This window comes from Neoarius graeffei, chromosome 17 (assembly GCF_027579695.1).
Source record: "Neoarius graeffei isolate fNeoGra1 chromosome 17, fNeoGra1.pri, whole genome shotgun sequence".
In the NCBI taxonomy this organism is placed as follows: domain Eukaryota; kingdom Metazoa; phylum Chordata; class Actinopteri; order Siluriformes; family Ariidae; genus Neoarius; species Neoarius graeffei.
The window spans coordinates 26785421-26803926 of record NC_083585.1 but is presented as its reverse complement, the minus strand read 5'-3'; the positions used below and the strand labels follow the sequence as shown (position 1 = coordinate 26803926).

At 40.8% G+C, this 18506-nt stretch overlaps 2 protein-coding genes across 4 annotated transcripts in view; one reads left to right on the top strand and one right to left on the bottom strand.

The window, feature by feature from the left end:
• The window catches only part of supt5h (SPT5 homolog, DSIF elongation factor subunit), a 73113-nt gene extending 65533 nt beyond the window's left edge, over positions 1 to 7580 (top strand). For all 3 annotated transcript variants that reach the window (XM_060943915.1, XM_060943916.1, XM_060943917.1), the window contains 2 exons: positions 4002 to 4097; positions 7218 to 7580. In XM_060943915.1, the coding sequence (XP_060799898.1) occupies positions 4002 to 4097; positions 7218 to 7358 (237 nt within the window). In that variant the 3' untranslated portion in view covers positions 7359 to 7580. The remainder of the gene's footprint in view (positions 1 to 4001; positions 4098 to 7217) is intronic.
• Positions 7464 to 18506, bottom strand: part of rnaset2l (ribonuclease T2, like) — a 31838-nt gene continuing 20795 nt past the window's right edge. The window contains exons 7-10 of the mRNA XM_060943918.1: positions 13712 to 13825; positions 13547 to 13595; positions 13385 to 13459; positions 7464 to 7930 (exon numbers count right to left, since the gene is read on the bottom strand). Of these exons, the coding sequence (XP_060799901.1) occupies positions 7745 to 7930; positions 13385 to 13459; positions 13547 to 13595; positions 13712 to 13825 (424 nt within the window). The 3' untranslated portion in view covers positions 7464 to 7744. The remainder of the gene's footprint in view (positions 7931 to 13384; positions 13460 to 13546; positions 13596 to 13711; positions 13826 to 18506) is intronic.

Genomic DNA, 18506 nt, shown 5'->3' with positions numbered 1-18506 from the left:
ATAGGAGACAGATCTGGACTAGCAGCAGGCCGGTCAAGCATACTCACTCTGTGTCTACGAAGTCACGCTGTTGTCTGTGCAGAACAAGGCCTGGCATTGTCCTGCTCAAATAAGTATGGATGTCCCAGGAAGAGACATTGTCTTGATGGCAACATATGTTTCTGTAAAATCCCAATATGCACCTCTGCGTCAATGTAACCTTCACACACGTGCAACTCCCCCATGCTGTGGGCACTGATGCACCAACATATCATCACAGGTGCTGGCTTTGCACCTTTCTCTGATAGCAAACTGGATGGTCGTGTTCATCTTTGGTATGGAGAACTCGACATCTGGTTTTCTCAAAAACAAGCTGAAATGTGGACTCATCTGACTGCAACATGTTTCCACTGTCTTTCGGTCCATCTGAGATGAGTTCAGGCCCAGAGAAATTGGCGGCGTTTCTGCATAAAACTGATAAATGGCTTCCTCCTTGCATAATAGTTTCAGTTTGCATTTCTGAATGCAGCAGTGGACTGTTGAATAGCAATTGTTTCCCGAAGTTCTCCCAAGCCCATGTGGCTGTTTGTCACATTAGCATGACAGTTTCTCAGGCAGTGCCACCAGAGGGCTCGAAGGTCACACACATTCAACAGTGGTTTCTGACCTCGCTCTTTACACACTGAGACGTCTCTGAACTCCCTGAATCTCTTCACAATATTATGTCCTGTAGATTTTGAAAGATTTAATCTCTGCAATCTTGCATTAAGAAATGTTCTTTGAATTAACAATTCTCATCAATTTTGGCACAAAGGGGTAAGGATACCCTCACCTGTTACCAATTAACCTGCTTATTGTGGAATCTTCCAAAATGGTGTCACTTGAATATCCGATAAACTCTTCAGTCTTATTTTGCCTCTGTCCCCACTTTTTTTGTGTGTGTTGCAGACATCAAATTTGAACTTTATTTATAATTTCAAAATACAAATAAGTTGGTCAGTAAAACTACTGAAAATCTTTTCTTTGTATTTTTGTCAGTTAAATCAAAGGTTTGTGCGAATTAACATCACAGATTTTTGTTTTTATTGCATTTTGGAAAATATCTCGACTTTTCTGAGAATGGGACTTGGATGTGCAAGCCCAAACGGGCATCTTGAGCTTCTGATAGGTTTGCAAATCAGATAAATGTTATTCACTTCAAGTGGGAAAAACAAATAGAAACCTTTTAGGGGAAAATAAATTAAAAACAACCTGGTTGCAAAAGCTGAACACCCCTTAACTATTAAAGCACTGTTGGCTTGTAATACAGCCCTCGGTCTTTTTAGGTAAGAGACTAGATCCCCCCCCCCCCCCCCCCCCCCCCCCCGCCCACACACACACTTGAGTGGCTTTCATGTGCACAGCCCTTTGATACCCCTTTTCCACCAAATCAGTTCCAGGGCTGGTTCGGGGCCAGTGCTGGTTCACAACTCATTCAACTTGCGAGCCAGCTGAGAACCAGTTTGCTTTTCCATAGCTCGCGGTGCTAAGGGAAGCCACGTCATTACTTTGCTGTATACGTCAGTTACGTCGCTACGTTTGCATAAACCTTGGCGCGAATATCGAAGCAAAAACAACACGGAAGAAGCAGCAACAACAATAATAATAATAATGGATGACTTCGCATTTGTACAGCTGCTGCTTCTCGTCGCTTAAAAGTGGCGATCTTTCGCGGTCTTGTTATTGTTGGTCTTAACAATTCCACCCCCCCACCCCCCCGCTGACGTAAGCGGTTCTTTCCTCTGGCCCAGCAGAGAGTTGGTGCTAGCCTGGAACCGTTTTTTCTGGCCCAGAGCCAGTTCTTTGTCAGTGGAAACAGAAAACCCGGTTCCAAACTAAGCACTGGCCCCGAACCAGCCCTGGAACTGCTTTGGTGGAAAAGGGGCACAAATCATTCTGCAGGTTTTCAATCTGATAAGATCTGGATTCTGACTGGGTCATTCCAAGACGATGATCATCATCTGAAGCCCTTTCTTTATTGACTTGGATTTGTGGGTTGTTTCATCATGGAGGAGGGGAAAATTCTACTTTTGTATGCTGTCTGACAGAGGGACCGTTTTATGCCAAAATAAACGTTTGTATTTGAAGCCACCCATATTTTCGTGTTTTGATGAGTGCCTGAGCTACTGAAGAGAAGCAGCCCCACAGCATGATGCTGTCACCACTATACTTAATGGTGTTCTTTGGGTGATGAGCTGTTTTATTTTTGTACCAACCATATTTTAGAATTATGCCCACAGTGTTCTATGTTGGTTTCATCTGACGATAACACAATGTGTCGCATGGTTTGGGGTGTTTTAGGCAGGCTCCCCGATAAGTTTTCGTCTCATCTATTTTGGATGGATATCCAAATTGGTTGTCACTGTTCTGTCCTGTTTTCTTCAGTGTGTCATGGTAACATCTAATGTTTTTTGTTAACTTTTTTTTAAACAACACCTCTCCTGTCCGGTATCTTCCAGCAGTGAGATCTTGAACATGCCTGTACACTGTTTGTGGCTTCAGCAGTTGGATATAACCAAGATGTCAGAGTCCTCCAGAAACAGCTCGTCTTTATTTGGGGTTAATCAGAATTGCATCATTGATAACAGATGTATGATAATGACTTTCGAACACGAGTATGAATGTGATTTTAGTTAATTCTCTGTAGTCACATGCTCCATTATAAGAGATTGTATATACTTATGCAACAAGGTTATTTAAGTTGTCGTTCCCCCCCCCCCCCAAAAAAAAGAAGAAACATTTCTATTTGTTTTTCCACTTGAATTTTATCTGTTCTGTGTTAAAGGTGGAAAAAGATCTAACATGCATTATGTTGATTTTCTTTTTTTTTTTAATACATCACAGAAACCCACAATTTGAACAGGCGTGTGTAGACTTTTTATATTCACTGTAGGCAACATAAGATTTGCCCTCAAACCTGAAAGTGCATTTTGCTTGATTATTGTTCAGTGCCTAGTTTCCCGAAAGCATCGTAGCACAAAGATGATCGTTAAAATGGTAGAGCGAGTAGCACAATGAACACTCACTCTTCTAGTTAAGATGCTCTTAGCATTAAGAGGCTTTTGGGAAACCCTCTCCTGACTGGTTCTTATTTTTGAGACTAATGGCCCTTTTCCACTACCCTTTTTCAGCTCACTTCAGCTCACTTCAGCCCGACACGGCTCGCGTTTTGACTACCAAAAAACAGCACGACTCGGCTCGCTTCAGCCCTGCTTAGCCCCTAAAACTCGCACGGTTTTGGAGTGGGGCTGAAGCGAGCCAAAGCGAGCCGAGTGAGGCTGGGGGCGTGAGCAGACACTCCCCTGTGCACTGATTGGTGAGGAGGAGTGTCCTCACATGCCCATACACGCCCCGCGAGCACGCTGGGATCTGTAAACACCGCAAACCTGGAAGAATAATAATTACGAATTACGAGAATTATGAAGCCTTATGCGCCTCGCCTCATCTATACGCTCTTGCCAGTATCTGTTGGCGTTGTCGGTGACAACAAGCCACAGCACCAAGACCAGCAACACTAACGACTCCATGTCCTCCATGTTTATTGTTTACTATCCGGGTCGTGAGACTACCGCTTAAAAGCTCACTGATGTCAGTGTTTGCGCTGCTTAACGACATCACGTGACGTCCACCCACTTTCGCTAACTCCACCCAATGTGTCCACCCACTTCCAGCCAGCACGGTTCAGCGCGGTTGTAGTCGAAATGCAACTCCAACAGCCCCGCTCAGCTCGACTCAGCCCAACTCAGCACCGCACGGCTCAGCCGCGTTTGTAGTGGAAAAGCAGCATAATAGGTAGCTAATGAACTGGTAATTACCATCCTGCTTTCTTTCAGCATTTTTAGATGCGTGTTCAAGTGTCGAATAATGTGTGGGAATTGGAGCTGTGTTATTTAGAGTGATTTTAATATAAAAGAAAAACAAAAGGTGTGTATGCAAGAAAGTAGGCACTTATCTCCTCGACCTGGTTTGTGTTTTGCGTACAGGGTGGCATGTGCTCAGTCTATCTGCAGGACACCGAGAAGGTGGTGAGCATCTCGAGTGAACACCTAGAGCCTGTGACTCCGACCAAAAACAACAAGGTACTGTTGCTTTCTCTTACTGATGGGCTGAGGGACCGCCTTGAACATCTGTTTAGTGCCTCTGTGAAAGGCAGCAGCTTGCTGTATTCGGAGGTGGCAGTAGTCGTATTCCCCCCCCCCCCCCCCCCCAGTAAATACAAAAATATTTTGGTCTTGTGGTAAAGAAAGCTTGTGTCACAAATTTGCATACTAGTATACTAAATAGCATATTAACTACTGTGCTATCCACCAGTATCAGTACCTATAGTATTGTAGTATTTTGACAAGTGCTAACATTGCACATAACGTGCTACTATGACTACCTGAAGTGCTCCATTTACCCATTTCATTCCAGAAATGTAGCTTGTCAGCTGATAGTAAGTAAACAAGAATCTTTATTTATGACCAGAGTCTTTACAAGACTAGCCAGACCTACAGTGCTTTGCAAAAGTATTCATCCCCCTTGGTGTTTTGTCCTGTTTTGTCGCATTACAAACTGGAATTAAAATGGATTTTTGGAGGGTTAGCACTTTTTAATTTACACAACATGCCGACCACTTTAAAGGTGCACATTGTTGTTTTATCGTGATGCAAACAGTAAGATGATAAAACAAATCTGGAGTGTGCGTAGGTATTCATCCCCCTCAAAGTCAATACTTTGTAGAGCCACCTTTTGCTACAATTACAGTTGCAAGTCTCTTGGAGTATGTCTCGATTAGCTTAGCACATCTAGCCACTGGGATTTTTGTCCATTCCTCAAGGCAAAACTGCTCCAACTCCTTCAAGTTAGATGGGTTGCGTTGGTGTACAGCAATCTTCAAGTTATGCCACGGATTCGCAATTGGATTGAGGTCTGGGCTTTGACTAGGCCATTCCAAGACATTTTAAATGTTTCCCTTTAAACCACTCCAGTGTAGCTTTAGCAGTATGTTTGTCATTGTCCTGCTGGAACGTGAACCTTCATCCCAGTCTCAAACCTCTGGCTGACTCAAACAGGTTTTCCTCCAGAATTGCCCTGGGTTTTTTTTGTTTGTTTTTTTTCCCCCTCTTCCTCTAAATCTGAATCCTGTTTTTCCACTTCTTTGCGTCCAAGTATTTTTACTAGGGAAAAACAATTAAATTTTTTTCTTTGAGTGCATTTCTTTCCAAAGAAATGTGAAAATAGGGCTCAGGTTTAAAAAAAAAAAATCCCCAGAGAGATCCAGTCATGGCAGCATCTTTTTTTCAAAGATGCTGTTAGTCTCTAGTGCATGCAACAGACAAACACATCTAGTGAATTAGCAAACCTGAAACTGTCATGGTTTACAAAAAAGTACAACTGGATGGCATCAGGATAAAACTGAAATGACACATTAAACTGCTGAATGAAAATACCCAGAGAAATCATGAAGCGTGAGAATAAAATGGGGGCAAGAATAGATCCCTGAGGCACTCCACATTAAGGGCAGCGAAAGAAGTCACATTATCCCCAGCAGATACGAATAATTTCCTACTGGATAAATATGATAATCAATTAAGAGGAGTCCCAGAAATACCAACCTACTGACTAAACATGCCATGATCAGTTGTATCAAAAGAAATGTTAAGATTGAATGATACCAGAATGGACACTTCCCCGAGCCAGTGTCCTGCATTACTCTTAAAAGCATAGAGACTGTTCTGTGCTTTTTATGAAAACCAGACTGGGATTTTTCAAAGATGCTGTTAGTCTCTAATGCATGCAACAGATGAGCAGACAAATGAGTCACCTAGTCTGTACACGGTCATGTGACTGCTTGCTTGTGTTTCACTTTGCCTTGCACCAACAGATTTTTCTAATTGACTGTTCTCAGCATCCTCTTTTGGCCTTAATTAGGCACTAATGAATCAAAGTGACCTTGATCTCAAGTTTCGATTCGACATTTGATTACCTTTCAATTATTAAATAAAAGTAAGGTAGGTCTTGAAATAAGTTTGTTAGCTTTATCATCTTTTCTAATGTGGTTGTTAGGTTGAAAACTCATTTGTAGTCAGTAATGGATTATAAAAAGCTGAATCTTATTTGCTAAAAATCCAGGAGTTTCTGAGGACATCAAGACATGTGGCCCCTTATTTTAACTCAAGCTGTGTATATATTGTAAAAAAGGTATCACAGCAAAAGCATATTAAAAATGCTTGTTTCAACATTTAAATTAGTAGTAGCTAGAGGTTTTGAAATATCAAGCCTTGTACTTGAAATATTATTTCAGATGAATTGATGAAATGTATTAAACATTTGATGTGAATATGCAAATCATATAACTATTAATATTAGAAATGTTTGCATGAGAGGCAACCATTTTAACTTGTAATTTAAATTTTTTTTTAAGCCCTAAGGGGGGGCTCACCCCCCTTTTACATCTGACTTTGTCAGACTTCGGGTTTTTGAAAATTTTATACTTGCACCCATGGTAACGTCTTTTTTTTTTTTTTTTTTTTTTTTTTTCTTCTCGCCTTCAGTCTTTCATGTTTCAGACTCCTATCCCACAATGCCTTGCACGAATGGGGAAAAGCCCACCACGTGATACACGAAGTAGTATCTTGTATTGCATCATGGTGAAGCAGGAAAAAATACCAGAGAATTTAGGGCCACATGGTTCTAAATTTAATTTAATGTTCTGTTAAAAAAAAATAGTCTGTGATTCGAATTCTGTAGCTTTGGGTCCACTAAACAAAAATAATTGTCAGGGAAAATTCTTTTTATGACCTACACTTGAAAAATCTGAAAGGGAGTCTAGCTTTTTAATATTTTGTCTTTCAGAGCCATAGAGCTGCTTTTTTTTTTCTCTCTCTTCCTGAAATTTCCACTGACAACACATTAGATTCAAGTTGATCTTGTTTACAGACCGACTTTGTCTGAGTTTTTATGGTAAACCCGTTCAGTCACCAGCCAAAAAGGCTAATAAATATAATCTTTGATAATGATGGGTTGTGATTGATATTTCTGTGCAGAATCTTCTATGCTGGTGGTATAAATTCTTCACCCTGTGTGAGCATGGGTGCCATACCTGCAGGGTCGATTCTGTACAGAAGCATAAGTTACCTTTCGGCTTTTCTTCTGATTAATTTCGTTTAGGTTGTGTAAATGGAAATCATGTCAAAGTACAATTTTGCATTGTGTAGGTGAAGGTGATTTTGGGAGAAGACCGAGAGGCCACTGGTGTCCTGCTCAGTATTGATGGAGAGGACGGCATCGTCCGAATGGAACTGGATGAGCAGCTCAAAATTCTCAATCTCCGCTTTCTTGGAAAACTGGAAGTGTGAACAAATGAACTCTAATCAGCCACATGATGGTCATCAAGATGATTTTTTTTTTCTTTTTTCTTTTTTTTGTGGTTTTGTGTCACATCTTAGAGTTAAATCAAAAGGTGATTTTGCTTGCTTTTTATTCAGTGTTTTAGTGGCTATAGATAAATCACTGATGTTTTGCTTTCCAGCAAATGGATTCCATGTCAATAAATAAAAGAACTTTAAGCAGTCTTTCAACATGATCCTATATACTGTCACGATAAAAACATGCTCTATTCCTTCCCATACAGTCTTAAATTGTGGCTTGCAGCAACTGTTAAGTCTAGCATATAAGCAGATTACACAGGGGAGCATGAAATCCTCTTAGTTGGTACCCGAGAGAGCACAGACTAATGCTGTGTTCAGGTACATGGTTGTTTTGGATGCTCATAGTTGATAGGGAAGTAGGAGATGGTGGCATTTGTAGGGCAGGGGTATCCGTATGAAGTGTTCCTGTCCCTGCTGCTGTTGAGATCCTCTCCCATCTGGCATCCAAGAGTCCCATTCTTAGAGACCTTGATCTTTAACTGCAGCCATGCCTCTCTTTCCTATATTCAAAAAAAAAAGCACTTGTTTTTTCCACCTCAACAGAATTATTATACAGGTGAAACTTTTTGGCAACGATGAACTGTAATAAATCTAATATACAGTGTTGACATAAGGAGACATGCAGAATGTTGTCCTGTGCCATCAAATTTCAAGACCACACAACTGATAAAAGCCTCCAGCTAATCTGTCAACATTATTTAAATAAGACATTTATTTATTTATGACTCACACTGCTCATGATTTAATAGCTTGTGTATGTAATGGAAAGGAAAATATCGGGAGAGATAAAAGTTGGAATGGAACCCACGTGCTGTTATATTGTGTACTTGGAAACTCAGCATGATAAAATACCAAATTAGGAAATGTGCGATTTACCGTAACAGCCACCGAAGTCAGATTCAGGTGTCAAATTTAAAATGGCAGCATGAAGGTTGAACAATGCTCTCTTTTACATTGTTTTAACTTTTCTAAAGGGTATCTGGTTATTTAGCACAAAAGTCTTTTAGCACAACTCTGGATTATGGTCACCATAATTGGGGGGGGGGAATACTCCTCTTGCTATAGGAAGGGGTTTATGATGATTGCTTAGGGACTGGAAGCGATGTCCTGTAAAGTTATCCTACCTCTTGGATTTGTCCTACTAAGCCTACTGCGCATGTGTGAAATCCAGGAGGGTAGGAAAATTCAACAGACTCGTCTGCCAAGCCGTGCTGCTTGTCAGGAAAATCCTACTTCAAGCTTCCAGCTGTTTTGACTCTGTTCGCTGTTTGAATGCTGGCTGCACTGGTGATGTGTAGACAACAGATTAATATGGATTGTGTTTTTGGAATTGAATGTATAACAGTCAGTTTATTTAGTTATTGTTGGCTAGGTGTTGGCATTAGTTAAGACTTGATACATTTTGCGTGTTTTAACTAGTGTCTATGGAGTACTTTTAATTAAGGAAAAGGTTGTAGTACTGTTGTTTTCCTTTACTGTTCAGTTAGATTGAAGACCAAAATGTGAGGAGTTGTTTGATTTACTCAACCAAATAAGCTATATTCAATAATTACAATGTAGGCATATTTGCAATTCAGAAACGTATAAAATACAGTATTTATAAACGAAACGATGCCCCGTCATAACTTTGACTGCACAGTGCCCACTGCGTGACAGAATTAGCAAGTTCTCATACAGACCGTTTTATTATTCAAAACAAGTCATTACAAATTATTTGACTCGGCCAAAGACTAGACCAATACGCACAAAACATAAAAATCGGCAAATGCGTGAAATACTCACCGATTTTCTATCAGCCCGGCTGATCGGTAGGACAAAAACTCGGTCCAAATAGATAGGATAACTTTACAGAACACCGGAATTTCTGCTGCTGTGCATGTTAAGGATCAGTTGTTGATCCCTGAAACGTGGACTGAAAATCCGATTCTTGGGTGTCTTTGGATATTTGCACCTGAATTTACAGTCCAAGATTTTTTTTTTTTTTGAGATCATTTCCAGAAAGATATTGTCTTAAATCGTGTGCACTTTTAGTGGCACCTGAAGTTTAATTGATTTATCAAGGATTTTTTTTCAAGTTTAATTATTTCACTTTCTTGCGTTTAGAAGTCACAGTAATTATCTAACATGTAAATAGCTTAATAAATAAATAGCTGTATGTAGTTTTCCTTTCTTTTGTTAAAAAAAAAATTAAAATAAAGAACAAACAAAGCTTTCTTTAAACTCTTGTAAATTTTGCTTGACTTTTCATTCTTTATTACATTAGCAAATTGTAAATAATAAATATAATTTAAGCTTAGCACTTTAATCAAGACAAAACAAACCTGGAAGTTGGCTGTAGCGGTGTACTCAGGACGTGCTGTGTTAAATATTTCAGAGGGAGGATTGGTGACTAACCTACAGGCTACATCAAACATAGCAGTTTCAAGATGGCGGAGTGGGGAAAAACAGTCGCTTGTTTTCGATCAGGATCTTGGCAACTTTCATTAAAAAAAAAATCCTTCAAACATGATCAGTAAATATTCACAATAAAGATTGTGTTCTTGGATCTTGTGCTAAAGAACAGAGTTGTGCTAAATAACCGCAAACCTTCTAAAGCATGCTGTACAAAGTTTCATAACCAAAATAATCCTTTTGGTGTTCATGTGTAATGCGGTTCTCTCCCTACAGCATATTAGCCGCCTTATTAATATAACTAGTGACCTACAAAATGGTTTCTGAAATGTTTAAGTAGATGAATGATATATGGCTCATATTGCTGTAGTAATCAATGTACATCCTTTAAGTATACATACTAGGGGTGGGTATTGCCAAGGACCTCACGATACGATACGCATCACGATACTTGAGTCACGATACGATATTGCGATATTCTACATAGTTCACTGAAAAATGTAAACTGCGTTATGCATCTTAAAATCCGAGTTGTATGTACATCAGATGATAGTGATAATTCATGGGACAAACTGAGTCAAAACAACGTAATTCAAATTATCCATGCCATTTTATTGTAACTATACAAGCGCAAGTTACAACATATTTGCAGGAACAACACTGTCTGGAACACATTGAAAAGTGCAGTGGGCATCTTAGTCTCCCTGAGCACAATTATGAAACAAAGTGCAGTGTGGGTCAGCGTCCACACACTGAAACTGAACTGAAACCTCAGTGAATCATGTTTCTTCTGAACTTTGAGTAAATACTCAAAATAAAATGCAGTGTCTCACACACTAAAATTCCCATCTCATCTCATTATCTGTAGCCGCTTTATCCTGTTCTACAGGGTCGCAGGCAAGCTGGAGCCTATCCCAGCTGACTACGGGCGAAAGGCGGGGTACACCCTGGACAAGTCGCCAGGTCATCACAGGGCTGACACATAGACACAGACAACCATTCACACTCACATTCACACCTACGGTCAATTTAGAGTCACCAGTTAACCTAACCTGCATGTCTTTGGACTGTGGGGGAAACCGGAGCACCCAGAGGAAACCCACGTGGACACGGGGAGAACATGCAAACTCCGCACAGAAAGGCCCTCGCCGGCCACGGGGCTCGAACCCAGGACCTTCTTGCTGTGAGGCGACAGCGCTAACCACTACACCACTGTGCCGCCCCACACTAAAATTGAAAATGCAAGATAAAGTGCAGCTTCTTGCCTTTAGCCTTAAATGACAAAATTAAGTTCACAGTTACAGTAAGTCACACATCACTGAAGTAGACGGGAGGACTTTGGCGCTGTCCAGTGTAGTTTGCTTCGGGTTGGGTTTCGGTGGCTCCGGCTGAGCTAATATGTCGGGGTGGTGTCGTGCTAAGTAAGTTCGCAAGTTTGTTGTTACCTGAATATCTAATTGGAGCAAAACAGGTTTTGCAAAGTGCGTACTCTTTGTCCAGCTCACTGTTTTGTTTTTTGTTTTTCTCCTTTCCTTTGGAATCCAAAGTGCCTCCAAACATTTGCCTTAAAGTTCGGCGGCGTCTCTAGGTTTACGTTAACAGCCATGCTTGCTTGTTTTTTTTTCCTCACTGCAACCACCGGGAAAAAAAGAGAAGACGAAGAGTGCCTTGCAGTGAGGTAGGGGCACAGCGACACCTTGCGGAGCGGAGGTGCGGAAGTCGTACTGGATTTACGACCCGTCTGAAACATGATTTATTATTTGAAAAAATATCGATATTCAAATTTTGAGTATCGATATTGAATCGGAAGACAAAGTATCGCGATATATCGCCATATCGATATTTTTGCCCACCCCTAATACATACAGTGGATATAGTGTGCACACCCTGTTAAATTCTTTTTTTTAACATCAGAAAAACCCATGATAAATAATTTCAAAACTTTTCCCACCTTTAATGTGACCTATAACCTGTACAATTCAATTGAAAAACAAATCTGTTGGGGGGGGAACATAAAAAATAAAAAACGTACAATAAGCTGGTTGCATAAGTGTGCACACCCTTTAATACTTTGTTGAAGCACCTTTTGATTTAATTACAGCATTCAGTCTTTTTGGGTTCACACCTGCCATCTATTAAAATGACTCTGATTAACCCCAAATAAAGTTCAGACATTTACTCAGTTGCATCCTCCAGCAAAAGCCAGCGTTCACAGAGAGCTTACAAAGCGTCACAGGGATCTCATTGTTGAAAGGCATCAGTCAGGAGAAGGGGACAAAAACATTTCCACGGCATTAGATATACCATGGAGCACAGTGAAGACAGTCATCAAGAAGTGGAGAAAATAGGGGACAACAGTAACGTTACCGAGAACTGGACGTCCCTCCAAAATTGATGAAAAGACAAGATGAAAACTGGTCAGGGAGGCTGCCGAGAGGCCGACAGCAACACTGAAGGAGCTGCAGGAATTTCTGGCAAGTACTAGTTGTGTATTACATGTGACAACAATTTTCCGTATTCTCTATGTCTGGACTATGAGGTAGGGTCAAAGAAAAACATCCAGGCCTGGCTAAATTTTGCACAAAAAAAAATTACATCAACTCTCCCAAAAGCATGTGGGAAAATGTGTTATGGTCTGATGAAACCAAAGTTGAACGTTTTGGCCACAATTCCAAAAGGTATGTTTGGCGCAAAAACATCACTGCAGATCACCAAAAGAACCCCATACCCACGGTGAAGCACGGTGGTGGCATCATCATGTTTTGGGGTTGTTTTTCTTCAGCTGGAACAGGGGCTTTAGTCAAGGTGGAGGGAATTATGAACAGTTCTAAATACCAGTCACTTTTGCCCCAAAACCTTCAGGTGTCTGCTAGAAAGATGATGAGGAATTTCATCTTTCAGCACGACAATGATGCCAAAAAAAGTTTTAGAACGGCCCAGCCAGAGCCCAGACCTAAATCCAATTGAAAATCTGTGGGGTGACCTGAAGAGGGCTGTGCACAAGAGATGCCCTCGCAATCTGACAGATCTGGAGCGCTTTTGCAAGGAAGAGTGGGCAAATACTGCCAAAGTCTAGATGTGGCAGGCTCCAACCCAAAAAGACTGAATGCTGTAATTAAATCAAAACGTGCTTCAACAAAGTATTAGTTTAAGGGTGTGCACACTTATGCAACCAGCTTATTGTACGTTTTTTGTTTTCCCCCGAACAGATTTGTTTGTTTTTCAGTTGAATTGTACAGGTTATAAGGTCACATTAAAGGTGGGAAAAGTTTTGAAATTATTTATCATGGTCTTGTGGTGGTGTTTTTTGTTTTAACATCAGAAAAGCCTATCATTTTAGCAGGGTGTGTACACTTCGTTTCAAAAATCAAGATAATTTAAAGATCTAACACCCACACTAAAAAAAATGCACAAAAAATTAATTGGATGTAAATCTGAAATCCTGTTTTGTCTCTTCATCAATTGAATATATGGATGTGGGCAGGGTTCATAATTGTATCTAAAGGACAGGAAGGAAAGATTATTTGCTTGTCATGTTAGTCTGTATAGCATTATTAACTCACCTTCTCATCCTTCACACACTGTAACACAAAGTTATCTCCAAGCAGTGGTTCCAGTGCGCCATGAAGGTCATCATACTAAAATCACAAAGTAATGCATCAGGCGAGCAGTTTTATTCGATTGCACTGGATATGAAAGGTCATGACCGTCACAGGAACTTTTACCTTATAGGAGACATTGCAGGACGGTTTAATGCCTGCATTTGTCAAGGCACTGTTTGGAAGTTGAAATAAAAGGAGAGTTTTAAGTTTTTATTCTAAGTCCATCTTCCCAGTGCTGTATCCAGAACCAGACTGTGTGCTGTGGTTTATATCGTACATGACACCTACTTATCAATATCGAAGAGCAGCCGGAGCTTGAGAACTGTCTTGAAGTAGAGAAACGGAGAACTCATGATCTCCGCACAGCCTGCACATGTTCCGTGTTTAAACCATTCCTCTTTCCTGCCAAAAGCCATGAGAGATTAAAACCAGTACAGTCCTGAAACATGAGATTAACCCCATCAAAACATTTGAATGTGTAAGGAATGATTTTCAAGCTGTGCTGTTTTAGGAAAGGAATCAAAACCAGATAATTTCTCTGATGAACACAGAAATATCCCTTCTGCTATTTTTAGTTTAGTAATAAACAGTCATACTTTTTAACCATTACATTTAATATTGTCGAACATCTATAAGACGAGTTGGTTCCTGCCATCAACAGTCATTCCCTCACCGATATCTCTCTTTTCTCTCTTGAAATTAATAAGAAAAAAGACAGCAGCTTGTCATGTCAGCGAGGAAACTGGAAAAACCTCTGTCCTGAAAATTTCCACGTCTTACCACCATGTTGCGTATTAACTGCGTGTTGCATATTGAAAAGTAGACGGCCTTTTGATTTCATAAAATCGGTGAAATTTAGTTCCATCTGAAGTTTGGTTATTGTGATCTGTTTATTTCTGCAATATCTTAAAAACCCAGACCTTTCTGTGGCTGGGAAGTTATTTAATTTGAGGGGATTAAAGCAAATAATGTGCATGAAATCGTTCGCTTCACGCAGTCAAGCAGACAGAGGAAGTCCATGTGTGTTGTGAGGGAAATTTAGTGAATGAACATTCCTATTCTCTGTGTTGAGCTCAAGTGGCCTAGTGTACTGAGAAGTTGTTTTTCCAATTTCTGTGGCCTTGGTGGTGATAAGCAGGGTGCCTGAGTTCTCCCTAACTACGCATCCGCCTGCACATATCAGAGCATTCCAGGTGCATGCTTTAACAAAGCTTCATAGAAAATCTTGAGCCAATCACATACAGACGCGAGCAGTAAGCGAATATCTTCAGAGTATAATAGATAACATTTCTAAGACACAACTCGGAGTGCACTCTCGACATCACCGGAGGTGGTGTCTTCTTCTCCTTCTTTTTCCCTTTCCTATTTTATATATATCTGGTTTATATACAGTTAGGTCCATATATATTTGGACACTGACACAAATTTTGTTTTTTTACCTGTTTACTGAAACATTCAATTTATAGTTATATAATGAACATGGACATAAAGTCCAGACTTTCAGCTTTCATTTGAGGGTATCCACATTAAAATTGGATGAAGGGTTTAGGCTGATATCCCACTGTCGCAAGATCCTGTTTTAACCTTGTAGAGGTGTGGGGGCTGGTTCCAACCGAACACAAATGCTCGGGTCTCATATCAGGGGACCTGTAACCTTCGGGGAGCAGTGTTTGGAAGGTACAAATTGACAGGGTCGCACAACCTGCGACAGGCCTAGCAAGCCGGCGGGGAAGAAGAACCACGTGCTCAAGAAACGCAAGACGACACTCCGGACGGACATACACGATGTACATACACGCCGCCCCTTGGGCAACGGGCGCGTGAGTTGATGAACCGGAACTACAACGAATACTCTCAACGGAAACGGCGAACGATCAGAGCGGCAACCATAAATGTCTCTACTCTTAGAGAAAAGGAAGAGGAAATTATAGAAATGATGAAAATGCATAAATTAGAGATTCTTGGGATGTGTGAGACAAGACTTGGAGGCAATGGTGAGAAAATATTGCATGACAACTACAAGCTGATATACAGTGGTGAAGAGGACGGTAGGCACAATGTAGCATTCATGCTGGCTCCCAACATAGCAGAAAGAGTAGACAGTGTGAGACAAAGAGGAGGAAGAAAGATCAATATATCCTTAAAATTGACGAATTACAGCATCAGTCTTATACAAGTTTATGCACCCCAGACTGGAAGGCCATTGGAAGAGAAGGAGAGTTTTTATGAGGAACTACAAGAGATGGTAGACGAGGCAAAGCATGGAGAAAACATGATAGTGATGGGAGATTGGAATGGGTATGTGGGAAGGGAGAGAGATGGCTATGAGGGAGTTGTTGGAGCACATGGTATTGGAGATAGAAATGACGATGGTAGAAGAATATTGGATTTCTGCTTAGTAAACAATGCTGCCATTACGAACACATTCTATGAGCATCAAGAATCACATAAGTGGACCTGGTATGGGTGGAACCAAGAGGAGTTGAGGTATACAAGAAGATCGATGATAGACTTCTCATCTCATTATCTCTAGCCGCTTTATCCTTCTACAGGGTCGCAGGCAAGCTGGAGCCTATCCCAGCTGACTATGGGCGAAAGGCGGGGTACACCCTGGACAAGTCGCCAGGTCATCACAGGGCTGACACATAGACACAGACAACCATTCACACTCACACCTACGGTCAATTTAGAGTCACCAGTTAACCTAACCTGCATGTCTTTGGACTGTGGGGGAAACCGGAGCACCCGGAGGAAACCCACGCGGACACGGGGAGAACATGCAAACTCCACACAGAAAGGCCCTCGCCGGCCCCGAACCCAGGACCTTCTTGCTGTGAGGCGACAGCGCTAACCACTACACCACCGTGCCGCCCGATGATAGACTTATTTATCACAAATAAAAAGAATATGTTTAAAGATGTAAAAGCCATACCATCTGTATCAGCAGACTCAGATCACCGGCTAGTGGTGGCTAAGCTAAATTTGACAAAGCCAGAACAGAATGCAAGACAAGGTAGACTGAGGCTCAAGCTGGAAAACCTGAAAGATGAAAATAAGAAAAGAGAAATACAGAACAAAGTTGAAAACTATGCAAGAACACTGAGAGAAGACCAGGTGAATGCACAGTGGGAAACACTTAGAGGAACACTAATGCAGATATGCACTGAAACGTTGGGTACAAAAACCATAAAAGGAACGAAGAAGAAACAAACACCTTGGTGGACAGAAGAGCTTAAGGAGGTTGTTAGACAAAAAATGCAGGCTTTCCGGAGATGGATGAAGACAAAGCAGCCACATGATAGAGCAGCATATATAGCTGAGAGGAAAACAGTTGAAGATGTAAAAAAGAGATGTAAGAGAGAGGCTTGGGAGAAGATCGGAAGAGACTTAGAAGAAGATGTAAACGGAACGAAAAAGTTGTTGTACAGTATGGCTAAAAATTACAGAAGAGGTGACGGAGGAAAAACATATGCTATCAACGATGAAAATGGAACCTTACTAGTAGAGGAAGAAAAAATTGCGGAGCGTTGGAAGGAATATTTTGAACAATTGTTAAATGTAGAAGAGGAGTTGCAATATGAAGATGAGGGAGAGGAAGAAACAGCAAGTATCAACGAACAGGAGGTGAGAACGGCACTCAGCAGAATGAAGACTGGGAAGGCAGCCGGGGAGGACGGAATACCAGTTGAAATATACAAGGCGGGCGGAAATGAAATGATTAGATGGTTAACATATATATACAACTTGGCTTATGAGCAAGAAGAAACACCAGATGAGTGGCAGTATGGTATAATATGTCCAATTTATAAGAAAAAGGGAAATAAAACAGATTGCAAGAACTACAGGGGAATAACACTACTAACACATGCAGGAAAGATATATGAAAGAATAATTGAGAACAGACTGAGAATACAGGTGGAGGGTAAGATAGGAAATTGGCAGCATGGCTTTAGACCTGGAAGAAGTACTGTTGACTTGGTGTTTGCCCTAAAAATGTTGTTAGAGAAAGGATGGGAATGGAACCAAAATAAATACTTGGCCTTTATAGATCTAGAAAAGGCATTTGACAGAATCAACAGGGAAAGACTTTGGAAGATTCTGAAAGATGAACATTATGGCATACAACCTAAATTAGTGAGAATAATCAAGAGCATCTATAAAGAATGTAGAAATAAGGTAAAGAACAGTCAAGTGGATAGCAACTGGTTTGATGTTAAAACAGGGGTAAGGCAAGGAGGAGTGCTCTCCCCTCTGTTGTTCATCATATATATGGACAAATGTCTAAGACACATTTGCGAAGAAAGAACAGATGTAGAAACTTTTGTTTATGCAGATGACGTGGCTGTGATAGCTGACACGGCAGATCAGCTACAGGAGGAGATAGAGAGATGGAGTACAGGGCTAGAAAGAAATGGTTTGAAAATGAATAAAAATAAAACTGAAGGGGGGCGTCGTGGCTCAGGTGGATGGGGCGCCATACCATGGATCCGGGGACCCGGGTTCGGCTCCGACCCGGGGTCATTTCCCGATCCCTCCCCGTCTCTCTCTCCCACTCATTTCCTGTCCTGTCTCTGCACTGTCCTATCCAATAAAGGTGAAAAAAGCCCAAAAAGATATCTTTAAAAAAAAATAAATAAATAAAACTGAAGTGATGTTTGTAGGATGCAGAAGACAGGAGTTAAACATCAGGGCAGGGGAACATCAACTTATGCAAGGAGAAAATTATACATATCTAGGAGTATACTTTAATGAAAGAAATGAGCAAGAGGTGGAACTCAATAAAAGGATAGAAAAGTATAATGCCAATGTAAACATGCTGTATCCGATGCTAAAAGATAAATATGTACCTAGAAAATGCAAGATAATAATATATAAAACCATATTAAAACCAATATTAACATATGCTGCGGAATGTTGGACACTGACCACCAAGACCAAGTCCAAAGTACAAGCTGCCGAAATGAGAGTTCTAAGACTAATAAGAGGGGTAACAAGAAGAGACAAAATGAGGAATGATAGAATAAGAGAGGAACTAGGAATTACATCACTGTTAGAGGAATTGGAAAAATCAAAACTGAGATGG